The sequence below is a fragment of the Pistacia vera genome, unplaced genomic scaffold (genome assembly GCF_008641045.1).
Source record: "Pistacia vera cultivar Batoury unplaced genomic scaffold, PisVer_v2 Contig507, whole genome shotgun sequence".
NCBI classification, from domain to species: Eukaryota; Viridiplantae; Streptophyta; class Magnoliopsida; order Sapindales; family Anacardiaceae; genus Pistacia; species Pistacia vera.
Window position 1 is genome coordinate 475,105 of NW_022196343.1, and position 17,337 is coordinate 492,441.

Genomic DNA, 17,337 nt, shown 5'->3' on the forward strand with positions numbered 1-17,337 from the left:
AATGGTTCTGTTGAACGATACAAGACTCGTCTGGTTGCCAAGGGTTTTCATCAGCAGCCTGGTGTGGACTTTGAGGATACTTTCAGTCCTTTTGTCAAGCCTATCACTATTCGCACCATCTTGCCCTAGCCACAATGCATGGTTGGCCGCTTTGTCAACATGATGTCAATAACACCTTTCTCCAGGGTTATTTGATTGAAGAAGTATTCATGGAACAACCTCCCAATTTCACCAACCCACGGCATCCATCCCATGTCTGTCATCTCATTAAAGCTATCTATAGTCTTAAGCGGCCTCCTTGTGTGTGGTACCACCAACTATACTTTTTCCTGGTTAATCATGAGTTTACCAACAGTCGATCTGACTCCTCTCTTTTCATCCACCGCACCTCCACTTTCACGGTGATCCTCCTTGTTTATGAATATGATCTGGTTGTTACTAGTTCTGATCCATCAATTGTCACTGGTTGTGTCTCTACTTTATGCTCTACCTTGTGGGTCAAGACTTGGGGTCTCTTGGTTTCTTTCTTGGCATGGAATTTGTCTAGGACCCTACTATTTTGTACCTATCTCAGCGTCATTATATGGTGGATTTACTTCGATGCTTTGAGCTTGACTCCTGCACTCCCTGTGCCACTCTCATTAGATCCTCTGAACCTTCACTGTCCTCCGATGATGATCCCTTTTCGGATACCATTCTCCATCATAGTATGGTTACTGGTCTTTAGTATCTCATTCTCACTTGGCCAAACATTGCCTTTGTTGTGAATCAGGTAGCCCAACGATTGACTACTCCCACTCATTATGGCATGTGCGATGTTAAGGGTATTTTTCGGTACCTTAAGGGCACTTTGTTTCGTGGTCTCACCTTTCATCGTGACCTTGGTCTTCATATACTGGCCTATTTTGATGCTGGTTGGGCTACTGATGTCGCCACTCTATCATTAACAGTTGTGTTTTTCTAGGTCGCAATCTGATTTCGTAGACTGTCAAGAAGCAATTTGTCATGTCTCGCTCCAATGTTGAGTCCGAATAATCACAGGTCCAATAGCTCCAAACCCGCCACTAGAATCACAATACAGTCATCACCACTGCCACAAACCACCACAAATTTCAAACATTATCAACCCAAATCAATAATCTATTAAACAATTTAATCACACATCACGAAATACGTATTATCAATCAATCATCAAAGAAGAAAATGTTTTTAAATTCCAGCGCTGAGCGCGGGCAGAAGGCTCTTTGAGGCCTTTTTACAAACACTTGGAGTTTTGCAAAACCTCGGGGAAAACGACCGCCAGCGACTGGAATCGACCAGAAAACCAAAGTACAAAACCACAACAGACTACCAACAAGCCTGACTCCAAACAAACAAGCAATTAGCCCCAATTAATTCCTCAAAAGCTCCAATTAAAACAACACCAGCTTCAAAGTTGCACAAACCCAAGAGGGAGTTGCCGGCAAAAACGATGGACAAGCTCGGGCCAAACTGATGGGGGTTATGAAGAGGAGAATCCGATGAGTCATTTGGTATCGATAGGTTGCACTTTGGTGGTCGGAGATGGGCAAGTTGGTTGGGGAATTTTACGAACAGGTGGTGGGCAGCCCAAAAACAACCGGTAGACTGTAAACGGACAATAGGGAAAGCTGATTGAACGTTGGGTTTAACAGAGAGGGTGAAGAGGGTTCCAGCGGTGGTGGAAGAGTGAATTTTCAGTGTGCCAATCGACCGAAAACAAGCTTGAAAGATGCGTATTCATCGGAAAAGAGATGAGATGAAAAAGATGAAGATGAGGAGGGGGAGATGGGAGATGGGAGGGGACTTTTTCGTTTATATATAAGGGATAAAGTTTCCCTTGCTTCTTGCTTTCGAGCCATAGTTTCCTACTTCATTTCGGTTTTCCTTTTGATCATTTACTGGTATTAATTTTTTTGTTTGTGTTGCTGCGAGACAACATAGACACAGAAGGTTTAAGCTCAGCCTCAGGGGTGATGAATCAATCACACAAATGTTCACTCGCTTCACCGATACCATCAATGCCTTGAAATCTCTTGGCAAATATGACTCCAACAGTGAGCTAGTGAGGAAGATTCTACGATCTCTTCCTAGATCAGGGGAAGCTAAGGTGACAACATCTACTATTTTTGAATTTACTTTTTTATACTCCTTCAATAAAACTTAACAGCATATATTTTGAAACTTTTCGGGTAGTAAATTGTCATTAGGGCAAACTTCGGTGGAAACAGTCGTTCACCTGTCGTTCATCAATGTGTTATCAACAAAGGTCATAGAGTGAAAATTATCAATAAAAACAACAAAGTTTGAAGTAATTAATCTTAAAAAAAAGAAAAAAAAAATTGAACTATTTGCCACACTTAATTATGATAAACTATATTGATTCATGTCAGCCATATACTGCATATTTTTTTTTTTTTTTTAATTTCTTTCTCTATCTATTGGTATTCTGGATTAACTTCTTATTCTTTTTTGAATGAATAATTGTTTAAGGCGTCTGGAAACTACAGTTGAGAGTGTGTTTGGAAATTCGAAGATGTTCTTCACGGGCCCTTTTTGAAAACGAAGCCAGACAAGATCCTTGGGTCCTTGAATGAGTCAAAACAAAAGCTTTTTTCTACTAAGGTGGGATTTTCACTAAATTGTTCAACAACTCCCACTTCACAATGTCTTTCTTTAATATATAAATCCACAAGCTGTCTATTTGTACTTTTCTTTCACTGCTTGTGGTTATCCTATAAAGCCATGAATCGTATCAGATAAATTCAAGCCACAAAACTTCCTCTAGTAGTAACCACTCTCAAATCTTGAGAAAAAATGGTGACCGTTCCAGTAACAACCTTAGCCTCAAATGGCAAAACCATTCCTCTTGTAGGCTTTGGCACAGCGGAGTTTCCGTTCAGTTCAACTGAATCTGTAGATGAAATTATTCTCCATGCAATTAAACTCGGCTACAGGCATTTTGACACCGCCGCAATTTACATGACCGAGCAGTCTCTCGGCAAAGCAGTAGCTGAAGCTCTATGTCTTGGACTTATCAAATCGCGTGACGAGCTCTTCATCACTTCAAAGCTTTGGGTTGCCAATGCTCATCATGATATTGTCCTCCCTGCACTACAAACCACTCTCAAGTAATTTAGCAGTCTAATTATGTTAAACAAAAAAGAAAAAAAAAATTTGCCAATTTAATGGAAACTTCTAATCTCTTTTTTTTTTTTTTTTTTTTTCAAGGAATCTTGGGTTGGAGTACCTTGATCTCTATCTCATTCATTTTCCGGTAAGCTTGAGACCAGGGGTTGAGTATCCATGGGAGGAAGAGGATGTTCTTCCAATGGATTTGGAGTCTGTTCGGGAGGCCATGGAGGAGTGTCAAAAGCTTGGTCTTATAAAATCCATTGGAGTCAGCAACTTCAGTTGCAAAAAGCTTGAGAGGTTACTTGCCAGTGCAAAGATCCCTCCTGCTGTCAATCAAGTTGGTCAATAATATGCAAGATATTTAATTCTGTTTTAACTCTTGATAATCAAATATGTAAAAATTTTGTTGTTTTGATAAGGTGGAGATGAACCCAATATGGCAGCAGAAGAAGCTGAGAGAATTCTGTGAGGGAAAGGGTATTCATCTAACAGCTTACTCGCCATTAGGAGCCAGTGGAAGCACACTTTGGGGAAATCACCATGTCATGGAATGTCAAGTACTGAAAGACATTGCAAATTCCAAAGGGAAGACAGTTGCTCAGGTAATTAATTATTTAGTTGTTAAAGCTTTACTGTTGGTATTTTCATTTTGGAACTTTATTCCTCTCCTTATCTCAATTGGCCTGAATCTTCCAACAAACTCCATTTTCTATATATACATCTACATACAATCACTTGCTTCCAAAACTGCATACATTTGAAATTCAAAGTTGAGCCACCCAATTATATTACTAGATTGCTCTCTCTTGTATAGGTTATAAAGAAAGTCTATGGTATCACGATGGTATTATTAAAGAGTGGCATTATTAGCATATGATTTCTTCTTCTGTTTTCTTCTTCTGTAATAAAACGATCATATCCATGAAACATAGAAGTTAAGCGATAGATTATGTAAAATATTTAATCCATGTAAAAGCTTATAGTGGTGAAAATAATATTGAGAAAATTAAGATAAACTTTGAAGCATTGTGGGAAATACAAGATCAATCATTAAATAGAAGAATAATTCAATATATATAGTAGATAAGTATAAAGTAGTGCTTGACTATTTTTCAATCTTTAGTTTTAATATCTCATTATTTCACCATTGAATTTGGGTTTATTTTGGTGCCATGTCAAGGTTTCTCTCAGATGGGTTCATGAACAAAGAGTAAGCTTAGTTGTAAAGAGCTTTAACGAAGAAAGAATGGAAGAGAACCTGAATATATTTGATTGGAATTTAACTAAAGAAGAATTGCATAGGATAGAGCAAATTCCTCAGAGGAGGGGAAATTATGTTGAATATTTCATATCAGAAAAAGGTCCTTACAAATCAATCGAGGAGTTCTGGGATGGAGAAATTTAAGTTCAAGTTGTGGCTTCTAAATTCCACCAGTAAAATAGAGTATTGTTTGGTAAATATTATTCTTAATTAAATGTACTTTGAATTTATAGACCAAAAGAAGAAATAAAAAAACACATCTAAGTTCTGAATTCGTTTATTGCCCTGTAAAAGATGTAGGGCACAAGGGCCTGCAGCATTATCACCTTTTATTTTATTGTTGAAATATATAAATCTATTGATATCGAAAAGGATATATGGATCAAGAACATTAAAGTATTACTAGAATTCACATACATGATATTGATATATAATTAATTTATTTATTAAGTTAACGTATAATTTAAAATCGTTTTCAAAAAAGACGATTCCTTTTGAGACCTTCAACTTACTCATATAAAATATTACAAAGTTGAAAGAGATAACTACAATGATTTTGTTTTGATATACAATCATATCTACCTACAATTGTTGAAAAAACAATAATATATATAAGGTTAGAAATCATAAATTTCAATCCTAAATATATAATTAATATAACGTGGATACGTTATGAATAATATTAGTTTATCACAAGAAATTCTCATTATTCTAACAAACAATATCACGACGTATAAATAAGTTGTAAGAATAAAACTTATAACATTAGAATCTCCTCTTTGTATATCCTATTTGTATATGTAATGTTATTTACTTAAAAACCCTCTCAAGTATTCATCTCATTTGAAAAAATAATAATAAAATTAAAAAAAAAAAATTGGCAAAAACTCTCTTTTCATATATTATATGAATGCAATGTTATGTTTTCTTCAATTTTGACTCTTTCCACACAATGTCGACAAATTGGTAATGGCATTTTTATTTTATTCAATTCTATATATTGCATAATTTAGCCGGTGGCGGTTTGTTCTTTTGTTCATTGATAATAATCATCCGCCGGCTTGTCTTCTAATTCTCTTTATAAATTGTTTTCCTCTTCAATTATTGGAGCTAGAAACCAACGACCTAAATAGTTAAGAACCAAGCAATCGCTTAATCCATCGGAGTTGTCTTGTGAAAATGGTGACGATTCCAGTGGCACCCTTACCCACAACAGGCAAAACTATTCCTCTTGTAGGCTTTGGCACTGCTGAATTTCCGTTCAACTCAACTGACTCAGTAAAAGAATCTGCTCTCCATGCAATTCAACTCGGCTACAGACATTTTGATACTGCTGCAATCTACCAGAGCGAGAAATCTCTTGGCGAAGCCATAGCCGAAGCCTTACAGCTTGGCCTCATCAAATCACGCGATGAGCTTTTCATCACTTCAAAATTGTGGATCGACGATGCACACCACGACCTTGTCCTCCCTGCAATTAAAAACACTCTCAAGTAACGTAGTCCGGTCAAACGTTAGTGTGAAGAGACTGAATTTTTGTATGAAAATCTTTAATATTTTGTTTCAATATTGTAGGAATCTTGGGTTGGAGTATCTTGATCTCTATCTCATTCATTTTCCGGGAAGCTTGAAACCAGGAACAGGGTTTCCATGTAAAACAGAAGATATTCTGCCGATGGACTTAGAGTCTGTTTGGAAGGCCATGGAGGAGTGTCAAAAGCTTGGTCTTACAAAATCCATAGGAGTCAGCAACTTTTCATGCAAGAAGCTCGAGAAATTACTGGCCACTGCTAAAATCCCTCCTGCCGTCAATCAAGTTAGTTTCAGATCTCCTTAATAATAATAATAATAATAATAATAATAATAATATAAATATACACACGCTCACACTAATTTGTTTTGGTAAGGTGGAAATGCACCCAATTTGGCAGCAGAAGAAGCTGAGAGACTTCTGTAACGAAAATGGCGTCCACATAACAGCTTACTCGCCATTAGGAGGCCGAGGAATCCGAGTCTTGGAGTGTGAAGTATTGAAAGAGATTGCAAGTACCAAAGGGAAGACAGTTGCTCAGGTAAATTTTTTTTTTTTTTTCTTGTTGACATTAATTATTTCGTTGTTTTCAGGACAAGTAACTGAGGTTTATTTTGTTGCATGAGAAGGTTGCTCTCAGATGGGTTTATGAGCAAGGGGTCAGTTTAGCTGTGAAGAGCTTTAACAAAGAAAGAATGGAAGAAAACCTTGAGATATTTGATTGGAAGTTAAGTCTCAAAGAAGTTCATAAGATAGAGCAAATTCCTCAGCAAAGAGGGAATCTTTTTGATTTATTTGTATCAGAAACTGGTCCTTTTAAGTCAATCGAGGATATCTGGGATGGAGAATTATAGGGTCAATTGTTTATATAAATTTTGCTTGTATGATAAGAATAATGATTTTAATTTGTTTGGTGGACTAACTGAAAGAACACCTTCATGAGCTTATTTAAATGGACTCAATGAACCAAAATAATACAAATGGCGATAAAGAATCAGTCAACAAGCAAACAAACAACCGCAATACAATACACGTGATTTTACCTGATTTACCAAAAACGGCTAAATTCATTACTTCTCCCCAAGAGAAGTGGGACATTGGGACCTTGATCAGTTTTTTATTCCTGAAAAAGCACGAACATTAAAGAATTAAATTTATATTTATTATTAAATTAACATTTAAAATAGCTTTCAAATAGATCCTTGACCCATTCTGTTTTTTCTCTTTTACTTATAATATTTTGTTTTTGGACCCTCTTCAGAATGATACACTTAAAATAGAGTAAACGACATATTCCCACCCAAGGTTTAACGAAATCCCAAGTTGGTATCCCAAGCTACATTTATTCCAGATTCCCACCTTTAAAGTGACGGAAAAATGTTTGATGTAACGGTAAAGGGGTAAATTGGTCATTTTACATTGGCAGCGCACGTTAGCAGACTACCGCCTATAACAGTCCTCCAGCGCACGTTAGCAGACGACGTCCTTGACGTTTTTTACCCTTTTTCCGGCAATTCCTCCACCCAAAATCACCCTTGTCACCACCATTTGAACCCCCATCCTCCCCTCTACAAAACCATACCCTTCACAACCCCTCATCACTCGCCGATCGCCGGCCACGACAACCGCGACATGCGACTCGTTTTTACTGGTTTTCAGCCGTTCTGAACGACGAAAACCCTAACCACCACCACCACCATTTGACTCCTCCCATCGTCCCCTGCAAAACGCCTAACCTTCCCAGCCACGACAACTCACCATTTGCCGTCCACCACTTCACAAAAAAGGGTCGATGAACACGAACTCTCAGCCGACGAAACGGTTGCTAGAGACATAGGGGTTTTATAGATTTGGAGACGGTGGTTGCAGTGGTGGTGTCCAATTGGATTTTCGCCGTCTGAATTGACCGGAATCTAGCAAAGAACACCGAAACCCTAAGCCTAACAGTGCCGGCAATTGGAGGGGCCAATGAGTCGGGAACCAGAGGGGTTTTGGATGACAAACTATGGGAAGTTGATGGAGGTGACCACCAGGTTCGACGCCGTCAGAAACAGCCCAAATCGGGTTGTTTCGACGAGGGTGTGTAGTGACCGAGGGTGTTTTTGACATAATTTGAAAATAAAATGGTAAGTTATAATTCTACTAATTTAGGGGTTAAAAAATAATTTATTAATTTAGGGTTAACGACATTATGGTAATTACACCCTCTAAACCCTAAAAATTACTAACATTGTTATTTTAAGGGTGGGAATCTAGAATAAATATAACCTGGGGTACCGGCTTGAGATTTCATCAAACCTTGGGTGGGAATATGTCGTTTACTCCTTAAAATATTATAAACTTATAACCGTAGCGAAATTGATTTTGTTTGATTATATAATAAAAAACAACCTATAATTATTTTTTTAAAAGTTTTACGGTATACCAAAAGAAGTTTAATTTCCTATATCCTAGTTCATTTTATCCTACATGGCATAGAATTATTTAATTACTGACATTGATCAGATTATGGTCATATAAATTAATCTTACATGACTCAGCATGACATTAAATAGAATCCACATGGAAAATTAATGTGCTCTTTTCTTTCTTTTTTATTCATTCAAATCAGAATTTTATATGTAATTTATAAATTTAGGGCGAACAACAGATTTCCCCACCCCCAAACTTTGCTCTAACGACAATTTACTACCCGAAAAGTTTCAAAACAATAATCACCTACCTTCCGTTAATATATGTTAGTAAATTCTGTTATGTGAGATTGATAGTTACTGTAAAGATAAAAATACCCTTCCCTATTTGAATTCAAATCTCAGGAATCGATTTCGGCACTTAGACCTCCAATAACTCCAAACCTGCCACCGAAACCACCAAATACAGACATCACCACTTCCACAAACCACCACAAATTTAAAACACTTCCAACCCAAATCAATAGTACATTAAACAGGTATTATCAATCAATCATCAAAGAATAGAAAACTTGTTGATAAAACAAAAGAAAGAGACAAATATTTCTAAGGCAAAAGACAAGATTTATTTATTGCTTCACTGCGAATTACAATGACTCAAAAGAAAATTGCTCTATTTATAGAGCTAAATGCCAAACGGCTATATGCATAAAGAAAATATCTAGCCACTAACTCAGCCACTAACTCCTGCATAAGTGCCCAAAGACTAGGACTTGTAATAGTATCAATTTAAGCATTATCCCACTAATAACAGACTCCAATGGACTCGGACAAAACAATAGACTCATAATGTAAACAAAGAGACTTAATCAAATAAACTCACGTGACTCAACATTCCTTCCCTTAAACTGAAAGATTTTCAAATAGTCAGTTTAGACAACATTAGAACAAAAAATCATTCCTGAAACTGGTCATTCCAAAGTGCGTACACCAAGCAATTTCCGTAGCTTCTGAAATAACGACACTTTGAGGGGTTTAGTAAATATATCAGCAACTTGGTCTTCACTTCTGCAGAAGGTAAGATCAATGATTCCATCGTTGGTGAGATTTCTCAAGAAGTGATACTTCACATCTATATGTTTACTCTGCCTAGGTAAAACAAGATTCTTGGAGAGCTTAATTGTTGAATTGCTGTCACAATTAATTGGGATCGGTCCTTGTTGCTTGAAATAGAGCTCTTCAATAACTTTTCTCAACCAAACAGCTTGGCAAGCACATGAAGTTTCTGCAACGAACTCGGCTTCGATTGTTGACAGCGTGACAATTGGTTGTTTCTTTGAAGACTATGAGACAGCTCCTGAACCTATCATAAAGACATAACCTAAAGTGCTCTTTCTATCATCTTGATCTCTGGCATAATCACTATCCGTAAATCCAATTAAATCTGACGTTTCTCCTTTCTTGTAAAACAACCCATAACCAGCAGTCCCTTGCAAGTATCGAAATATTCTTTTTGTAGCTAAAAGATGTATCTCCCTCGGGCATTCCATGTATCTGCTAATAAGACTTACAACATGCATTATGTCAAGTCTTGCAGCTGTTAAATACATCAAACTCCTTACAATTTGCTTGTAAAAAGTGTTATCAATCTTCCTTCCTTCAGTATCTCGAACAAGCTTCAAACCAACTTCAGTAGGTGTGCTAACAGAGTTGCAATTTTTCATTTGAAACCTGTCCAAAATGTCTTGCACATACTTCTTTTGAGAAATAAAAATTCCAGCTGCAAATTGCACCACTTCAATGTCCAAAAAATAATGTATCGTTCCAAGATCAGACATATCAAATTCTACCATCATAGATTGTTTAAATTTGTCAAACATGGCACTATCATTTCCAATGAAAATAAGATCATCAACATATAAGCAAACAATGAGAAATTTTCCTCCATCTCCAGTCTTTGTAAAAAGTGTATACCCATGTGGACATTTGTTAAATCTCTCTTTAGAAAAATAAGCATCTATACGACTATACCAAGCGTGTGGAGCTTGTTTTAGCCCGTACAATGCTTTTTTGAGTTTATAAAACTTATTTTCACTTCCAAGCTTCACATAACCAAGAGGTTGATCAATAAATACATGTTCTTCCAAGTCGCCATGTAAAAATGTTGATTTCACATCCAACTGGAAAATAGGCCAAGAGTTTTGGGCCACCAATGCAATCACTAGTCTGATTATGTCATGTCTTGCAACTGGAGCAAAAACTTCTTTGTAGTCGATGCTGAACTCTTGCTTATAGCCCTTAGCGACTAAGCGTGCCTTGTATTTGTCAATTTCTCCATTCCCCTTCAGTTTCGTTTTGTATACCCATTTCACACCAATGTTCTTTTGCCCTTTTGGAAGCTTTGTCAACTCGCAAGTGTTGTTTCTTTTAATGGCTGCTATTTCTGCATCCATAACCTACCACCACTTTGACTCCTTGACAGCATCTTTGAAAGCTACAGGATCACAATCTGAAAAAAGAGCAAAATGTGTAAGTTGGTCTTCAGACGGATCATTCCGAGGTACCTCATAATCAGCCATCCATGCTGGTCTTTTTTTAACTCGTTGAGGTCATTGTTCATCAGCAACATCAACTCCAGTTAGGCTTGGAAGGTCTTCTACAGTTGGTTGTTGCTCATTTTGCACCGGTTGTCCATTCTCCACGGGTTGTTGCCTTTCTTTTTCTCCATCAAAGTCTGCTAGTATTTGTTGCTTGACATTGTTTTCTTTTCACGTCCAGAATCTTTCTTTGTCAAAAATTACATCACGACTAATGACAATTTTCTTGGAGATGGGATTGTACAATTTGTATGCTTTTGACTGCTCACTAACACCAAGAAAAATGCATTTTTCTCCTTTGTCATCAAGCTTTATTCTCTTTTGATTTGGAATATGTGCATATGCTATACAACCGAAAATTTTGAAATGCTCGACAGTTGGTTTACGTCCACTCCAAGTTTCTTGCGGCATCACATTTTGAACTGCAAGGGTGGGACTTCTGTTTAGTATATGAATACTCCAATTGATAGCTTCTGGCCAAAAACTTCTTGGAATCCCACTCCTTGCCAAGATTGACCGCACCATGTTCAAGATTGTACAATTCTTCCTTTCTGCAATGCCATTTTGCTACGGCATGTAAGCTGTTGTAAGTTGCTTTTGAATTCCATGAGTCTCACAGAAATTTGCAAATTCATATGAGTTGTATTCTCCACCACGATCAGTATGAAGAACTTTTATTTGGTTGCTAACTTCTTTTTCAACAAGAACTTTGTAGCTTTTAAAAGCTGTAAAAGCTGCAAAAGCTGCAAAATTTTCCTGTAAAAAATACACCCATGTTTTTCGGCTAAAATCATCAATGAAGGTGATTAGGTATCTTTTATCGCTATTGGAAGGTGGATTTATTGGCCCGCAAAGGTCATAATGAACCAGCTCCAATTGCTTCTTTGCTCTCCATGATTTTCCTTGCGAAAATTGATTATGGTGTTGTTTGCTAACAACACATTCTTCACAAACTTCAGATGGAGCAGTAATTTGAGGAAGACTAGTCACCATATTTTTCTACTGTAAAGTCTTCAATCCACCAAAACTTAGGTGACCATAGCGAAAATGCCATAGCCATGCTGCATCATTCAGTCTTGCTGAGAAGCATGAATGAGTGGTGTTGTGGAGATAAAGCGGGAACATACGATTTACCGTCATGTTAACTTGAGCAATTAAGCCTAACTTTGCATCTTGAATTTGACATACTCCATCTTTGATAGAAATCTCGTACCCCTTCTCTTGCAGCTGACCCGTACTCAGCAAGTTGGTCTTTAGATCTGGGACAAAAAGAACATTAGAGATAGTGTGGATGGAATTTTCCTTAGTTTGAATAGTTACCCTTCATTTCCCCATAACAGAAACTGTGGAGTTGTCACCAAACTTAACAGTGTTATGAAAAGATTCGTCCAGGTCAGAGAACGCCTTCTTATCTCCACACATGTGGTTGCTGCAGCCAGTGTCTAAATACCACATATTTGGTAGAGTTTCTACCTTTACGTGACACACCATCAAAAGAGACACCTCTTCTTCTTTTTCTGCAAAGTTAGTTCTTTCTTCACCTTGTCTATTCAGATTAGTTCGGCATTCAAACTTATAGTGACCGTACTTATGACATCTGTAGCACTCCACATTGGACTTGTCTATTGACCTCGATTTATATGTAGTCGAGTGGTTGCCACCTCGTCCTCTTCCTTGAAATTTGTTGTCTTGGTGTTGGTGTTGGTGTTGTTGTTGATTTCCACGATCATTGTTTCCTCTGCCTTTGTCTCGACCTCTACCTCGTCCTCTGTCTCCTCTTGTCGCCGAGTGATTTTCTGTTGAGGCCTTCAAAGCTTGCTCCTCTTTCTCCTATTGGTTAAATTTATGCTCATGAACCAACAAAGAACTTTGTAATTTGTCAATTGAAAGTTCATCAATATCATGAGATTCTTCTATGGAACAAACAACAAAATTAATTTTTGGTGTCATGGATCGAATAATCTTCTCTACTATGGTCACGTCCTTTGTCTTGTCCCCATGGATCATATCTTGTTCACTATCGCCACTGGTCAAGAGATATAATTTGTAACTGATTTTCCCGACTTCATTCAAAGTGTTTAGAACTTCGTACGAAATGCTTGAAGTTGCTGCTTTTTGCCCTTGCTAAACCTTGGTACTTCTTCTTCATGGAATCCCAAATATGTTTCGAAGTGTCTTTGCAAAGAATGGTTTCTAAGATTGAGCGATCAATTGCTTGGAAAAGATAATTCTTTGCCTTGAGATCTTTCAACCGCTGCCCTTCTAGCTCCATTCTTTGTGCTTGTGTCATTGTCGTTCTATCTACTGGTTCCGTAATTCCTTTAGAGACGACATGCGAATACTCCTTAGATCTTATAAAGTTCCCTATTAACATGCTCCAATGATCATAATGACCATCAAAGCGAGGAATGGACGGTTGAACAAAGTTTTCGATGGCCATCGTTCACTGCTGCTGCAAAAAATAAAACAAAGTGAAGGAGAAAAGAAATAAAGTTGCTGCAATACGTCCTTTCATTCTCACAAAACTGGCCCTTTTTTTTTCTCTCAACCTCACTAGCAAACACCACACCTTGTTCTTTCTTCTCTCACTTTTTGTCAAACTCCTCACACTATTTTTTTTGTTTTAACCCAGCTCTGATACCAAATGTTGACAAAATTAAAGAAAGAGACAAAAGACAAGATTTATTTATTGCTTCACTGCAAATTACAATGACTCAAAAGCAAACTGCTCTATTTATAGAGCTAAATGCCAAACGGCTATATTCATAAAGAAAATATCTAGCCACTAACTCCTGCATAAGTGCCCAAAGACTAGGACTTGTAACAGTATCAATTTAAGCATTATCCCACTAATAATAGACTCCAATGGACTCGGACAAAACAATAGACTCATAATGTAAACAAAGAGACTTAATCAAATAAACTCACATGACTCAACAAAACTAAGAAGAAAAAATTTCAAATTCTGGCTCTAACGCTCGCAGAAGGCTGTTTGAGGCCTTTTTACGAAACACTTGGTGGGCGTTTTGCAAAACCACTGGCGACAGGAATCAGCCGGAAAACAAAAGTACAAAACCACAACAGACTACCAACAAGCCCAACTCCAAACAAATAAGCAATTACCCCCAATCAACCCCTCAAAAGCTCCAATCAAAACAACCCCAACTTCAAAGTCGCACAAATCCAAGAGGGAGTCGCCAACAAAAACGATAGACAAGCTCGGGCCAAACTGATGGGGGTTATGAAGAGGAGAATCCGATGAGTCTTTTGGTATTGACAGGTTGCCTTTTGGTGTTTGGAGATGGGCAGGTTGGCCGGGGAATTTTACGAATCGATGGTGGGCAGCCCAAAAACAACCAGTGGACGGCAAATAGGGAGTGGGAAAAGCCAATTGAATGGTGGGTTTAGAAGAGGGGGTGAAGGAGGTTCCAGTGGTGGTGGAAGGATGAATTTCCGGTTTGCCAATCGACTGGAAACAAGCTTGAAATATGGGTATTCGCCAGAAAAAAAGGTGAGATGAAGAAGATGAAGATGGGAGGGGCGAGATGAAAAAAAGATGGGAATACAGGGGTAAAGATAATTATCCTTGACTGTTTTTGAATTTACCATTTTATCCTCCTCCAGTCTTAACGGATATATTTAACAGAAAGTGGGTAATTGTATTTTCTAAAGTTTTTGAGTAGTAAATGCAAACTTCGGGTGGGAACATGTCGTTCATCCTATAAATATACGATCAATCTCTATCTCCTGTAGACATTCTGGTTTTTTTTAATTTCGGACTTGACTTTTGCTAGTGAGAGACATTACATTTTTTCTTTTGTGTATGAGTTAACTCTAGTATGTTTTGTCATTTTTTTACTTGGATTAACTCATTCGTAAGTTAATACCTGCTACTGAAAATTAAAGTCCGAATTATAAGACCGGATTTGTATTTTAGCTATTATAGCCACACATAAGGTTACTGCATTTGTACTTTAGCTATTATTTAAAGCTGTTGAATAATTTAGCCAGTTTGTTGTTTTGTTGGTTGATTAATACTCAGACGCTGGCTGGTTTTCTAATTCTCTTTCTATTATTGGAGGTAGGAAGCAACCACACACACAATGTTAACGGCGACAGAGAAAAATCCTTATTGAAACATAGCAATTTTCCTGAAAAAGGACAATAACAATTATTTTAATTTGTTCGGTTGTACACTTTGATTATCTAGATCATTAAACAATTTATTTTATATCCCAGTTTGCAATAATAAGTTGAGAAATACTAGCCTTACAAAGAGAAATATAAAGAGGGACATACAAAGACAAATCCCGCCCTTAGTCTTAATGATTGTCTCTCTCTCTCTTTTGCCTTTCTTTTAAGGGCAGGATTTGTCTTTGTATGCCTCTCTTTGTATTTCTCTTTGTAATATTAATATTTCTCTAATACGTTACCCCAAAGACCTATATGATCCACCCATGGATAGTCCAATAGTAACAACAAATCAAAGGGGTTGTATATGGCTTCAACCCACGGTCTCAGTTATGTTTTATATAAAAGTGGTTAATAAAAATTAATAAAATCAAGTGATGAGGCCACGCTTACATAAATTTATTTTAATTTTTTTGTTTTTTATTTTTATATTTAGAGAAGTGATGTGCAATTGATGAAGAAACATTAAAACTTACTAAAAAAAATTAATTCGAAAACAGTTAATCGGCGGGCTGTAAATAATATACACTACCTTATTGCAACCATTGGATTAACATCAACTCTTTAAAGCTCGATCCAAAGTCTATATCAAAAGGGTAACATCATTTATATATAACAAAGGAATGCAAATACTAAACGGGGTTGAGTTCTCTTGGAGAAAATGGTGAGCATTCCAGTGGCAATCTTACCCTCAAATGGCGAAACCATTCTGGTAGGCTTTGGCACAGCCGAATTCCCTTTCAACTCAACTGGAGCTACAGAAGATTCTGTTCTCCAAGCAATTCAACTGGGCTACAGACACTTCGATACTGCTTCAATGTACCAGAACGAACAATATCTCGGCGAAGCAATAGCGGAAGCTTTACATCTCAGCCTCATCAAATCTCGCGATGAGCTTTTCATCACTTCAAAGCTTTGGACTACCGATTCACACCGTGAGCTTGTCCTCCCTGCCCTGCAAAACACTCTCAAGTAAACTACTACTTTCATTAATTTCTTAGTTTATTTTTTACATATATTATATATATACAGACTCCTTGGTATTTTGTTTCAATATTACAGGAATCTTAGGTTGGATTACCTTGATCTTTATCAAATTCATTTTCCGGGAAGCTTGAAACCAGGGTCGGGGTTTGCGATTAATGAAGAAAATATCGTTGCAATTGATTTGGAATCTGCCTGGGAGGCCATGGAGGAATGTCAAAAGCTTGGTCTTACGAAATCCATAGGAGTCAGCAACTTTTCCTGCAAGAAGCTTGAGAAATTACTTGCATCTGCAAAAATCCCTCCGGCTGTCAATCAAGTTAGAAGTCAATTCTTTAACAAAATTTTTATGTTTCTAGTGTTGATATAGCTGAATAAACACGCGTGTTTGATATTTTGGTTAGGTGGAGATGAACCCAGTTTGGCAACAGAAGAAGCTGAGAGAGTTCTGTGAGGAAAAGGGCATCCATATAACAGCTTATTCGCCGTTGGGAGCCAAAGGAGTAGTTTGGGGAACTAACAGAGACATGGATTCTCAAGTGCTGAAAGAGATTGCAATTGCTAAAGGAAAGACAGTTGCTCAGGTAATTAGATTTCTGAGTCAGTTCATTCCAATTTTTTTCAAGTTATCTGAACTTATTTTAGTGATATTTTCGAGTGGAAGGACGAGATTTAATGCTTGACTTCTTCTCTGCTTTATTTTGTATATGTGAAGGTTTCTCTCAGGTGGGTTTATGAGCAAGGAGTAAGTTTAGTTGTGAAGAGCTTTGACGGAGAAAGAATGAAAGAAAACCTTGAGATATTTGACTGGCGGTTAAGTGCTGAAGAACTTCAGAAAATAGAACAAATTCCACAGATGAGAGGGAACATCATTCAGTCATTTGTGTCAGAGAAGGGTCCTTACAAGTCCATTTAAGAGATCTGGGATGGAGAAATTTAAGGTCAATTTACTGTTGTTGTGACTTCAATGCAAATTATGTATTTGTAGTTGCACTTATATTTACTATGCACTCCCATAATAAACTCAGAATTAAACCAATTTTGTTCCAAGGTTGGAACAGGGGAGGGAAATTTAATCCTTAAACCTCTTATTACCACTCATAAATTCTTTGAAATACTGAGGAAATGGTCATTAGATTTGGCAAGAAAATTAGCCACAGCATTATTTCAAAATATAAGCTTATTAACTGGTAGTCGGTTCAATTCTAC

General features: G+C 37.2%; 4 protein-coding genes across 4 annotated transcripts; 3 read left to right on the top strand and 1 right to left on the bottom strand.

The window, feature by feature from the left end:
* The first annotated feature begins 1,040 nt into the window (after window positions 1–1,040).
* On the top strand, window positions 1,041–4,664 carry LOC116105954 (non-functional NADPH-dependent codeinone reductase 2-like). Its single transcript, XM_031392316.1, has 5 exons — window positions 1,041–2,128; window positions 2,512–3,149; window positions 3,250–3,490; window positions 3,573–3,755; window positions 4,334–4,664. Exons 2-5 carry the CDS (start codon window positions 2,836–2,838, stop codon window positions 4,556–4,558), a joined length of 963 nt encoding a protein of 320 aa, XP_031248176.1. The 5' UTR covers window positions 1,041–2,128; window positions 2,512–2,835; the 3' UTR covers window positions 4,559–4,664.
* An 831-nt stretch (window positions 4,665–5,495) lies between these two features.
* LOC116105955 (non-functional NADPH-dependent codeinone reductase 2-like) lies at window positions 5,496–6,826 on the top strand. Its single transcript, XM_031392317.1, has 4 exons — window positions 5,496–5,907; window positions 5,990–6,230; window positions 6,322–6,486; window positions 6,575–6,826. The coding sequence occupies exons 1-4, from the start codon at window positions 5,594–5,596 to the stop codon at window positions 6,797–6,799; spliced, it is 945 nt and encodes a 314-aa protein (XP_031248177.1). The 5' UTR covers window positions 5,496–5,593; the 3' UTR covers window positions 6,800–6,826.
* A 5,450-nt stretch (window positions 6,827–12,276) lies between these two features.
* Window positions 12,277–13,393, bottom strand: LOC116105908. Its single transcript, XM_031392282.1, has 2 exons — window positions 13,046–13,393; window positions 12,277–12,783 (listed from the first exon to the last, which is right to left on the bottom strand). Exons 1-2 carry the CDS (start codon window positions 13,391–13,393, stop codon window positions 12,277–12,279), a joined length of 855 nt encoding a protein of 284 aa, XP_031248142.1.
* Window positions 13,394–15,805: 2,412 nt separating this feature from the next.
* LOC116105983 (non-functional NADPH-dependent codeinone reductase 2-like) lies at window positions 15,806–17,077 on the top strand. Its single transcript, XM_031392352.1, has 4 exons — window positions 15,806–16,116; window positions 16,207–16,447; window positions 16,533–16,712; window positions 16,844–17,077. Exons 1-4 carry the CDS (start codon window positions 15,806–15,808, stop codon window positions 17,042–17,044), a joined length of 933 nt encoding a protein of 310 aa, XP_031248212.1. The 3' UTR covers window positions 17,045–17,077.
* The last annotated feature ends 260 nt before the right edge of the window (window positions 17,078–17,337 follow it).

What these genes read in the sequence shown, in the direction of transcription:
- LOC116105955 (XM_031392317.1), top strand. Translation starts at nt 5,594, where the DNA reads ATGGTGACGATTCCAGTGGCACCCTTACCCACAACAGGCAAAACTATT. An exon ending in TCCCTCCTGCCGTCAATCAA is followed by an intron (nt 6,231 to 6,321) that starts GTTAGTTTCAGA and finishes TGTTTTGGTAAG; the next exon opens with GTGGAAATGCACCCAATTTG. An exon ending in AAGGGAAGACAGTTGCTCAG is followed by an intron (nt 6,487 to 6,574) that starts GTAAATTTTTTT and finishes TTGCATGAGAAG; the next exon opens with GTTGCTCTCAGATGGGTTTA.
- LOC116105908 (XM_031392282.1), bottom strand. Translation starts at nt 13,393, where the DNA reads ATGGCCATCGAAAACTTTGTTCAACCGTCCATTCCTCGCTTTGATGGT. An exon ending in GCAGCAACTTCAAGCATTTC is followed by an intron (nt 12,784 to 13,045) that starts GTACGAAGTTCT and finishes TTTAACCAATAG; the next exon opens with GAGAAAGAGGAGCAAGCTTT.
- LOC116105983 (XM_031392352.1), top strand. Translation starts at nt 15,806, where the DNA reads ATGGTGAGCATTCCAGTGGCAATCTTACCCTCAAATGGCGAAACCATT. An exon ending in GCCCTGCAAAACACTCTCAA is followed by an intron (nt 16,117 to 16,206) that starts GTAAACTACTAC and finishes TCAATATTACAG; the next exon opens with GAATCTTAGGTTGGATTACC. An exon ending in TCCCTCCGGCTGTCAATCAA is followed by an intron (nt 16,448 to 16,532) that starts GTTAGAAGTCAA and finishes TATTTTGGTTAG; the next exon opens with GTGGAGATGAACCCAGTTTG.
- LOC116105954 (XM_031392316.1), top strand. Translation starts at nt 2,836, where the DNA reads ATGGTGACCGTTCCAGTAACAACCTTAGCCTCAAATGGCAAAACCATT. An exon ending in GCACTACAAACCACTCTCAA is followed by an intron (nt 3,150 to 3,249) that starts GTAATTTAGCAG and finishes TTTTTTTTCAAG; the next exon opens with GAATCTTGGGTTGGAGTACC. An exon ending in AAGGGAAGACAGTTGCTCAG is followed by an intron (nt 3,756 to 4,333) that starts GTAATTAATTAT and finishes TGCCATGTCAAG; the next exon opens with GTTTCTCTCAGATGGGTTCA.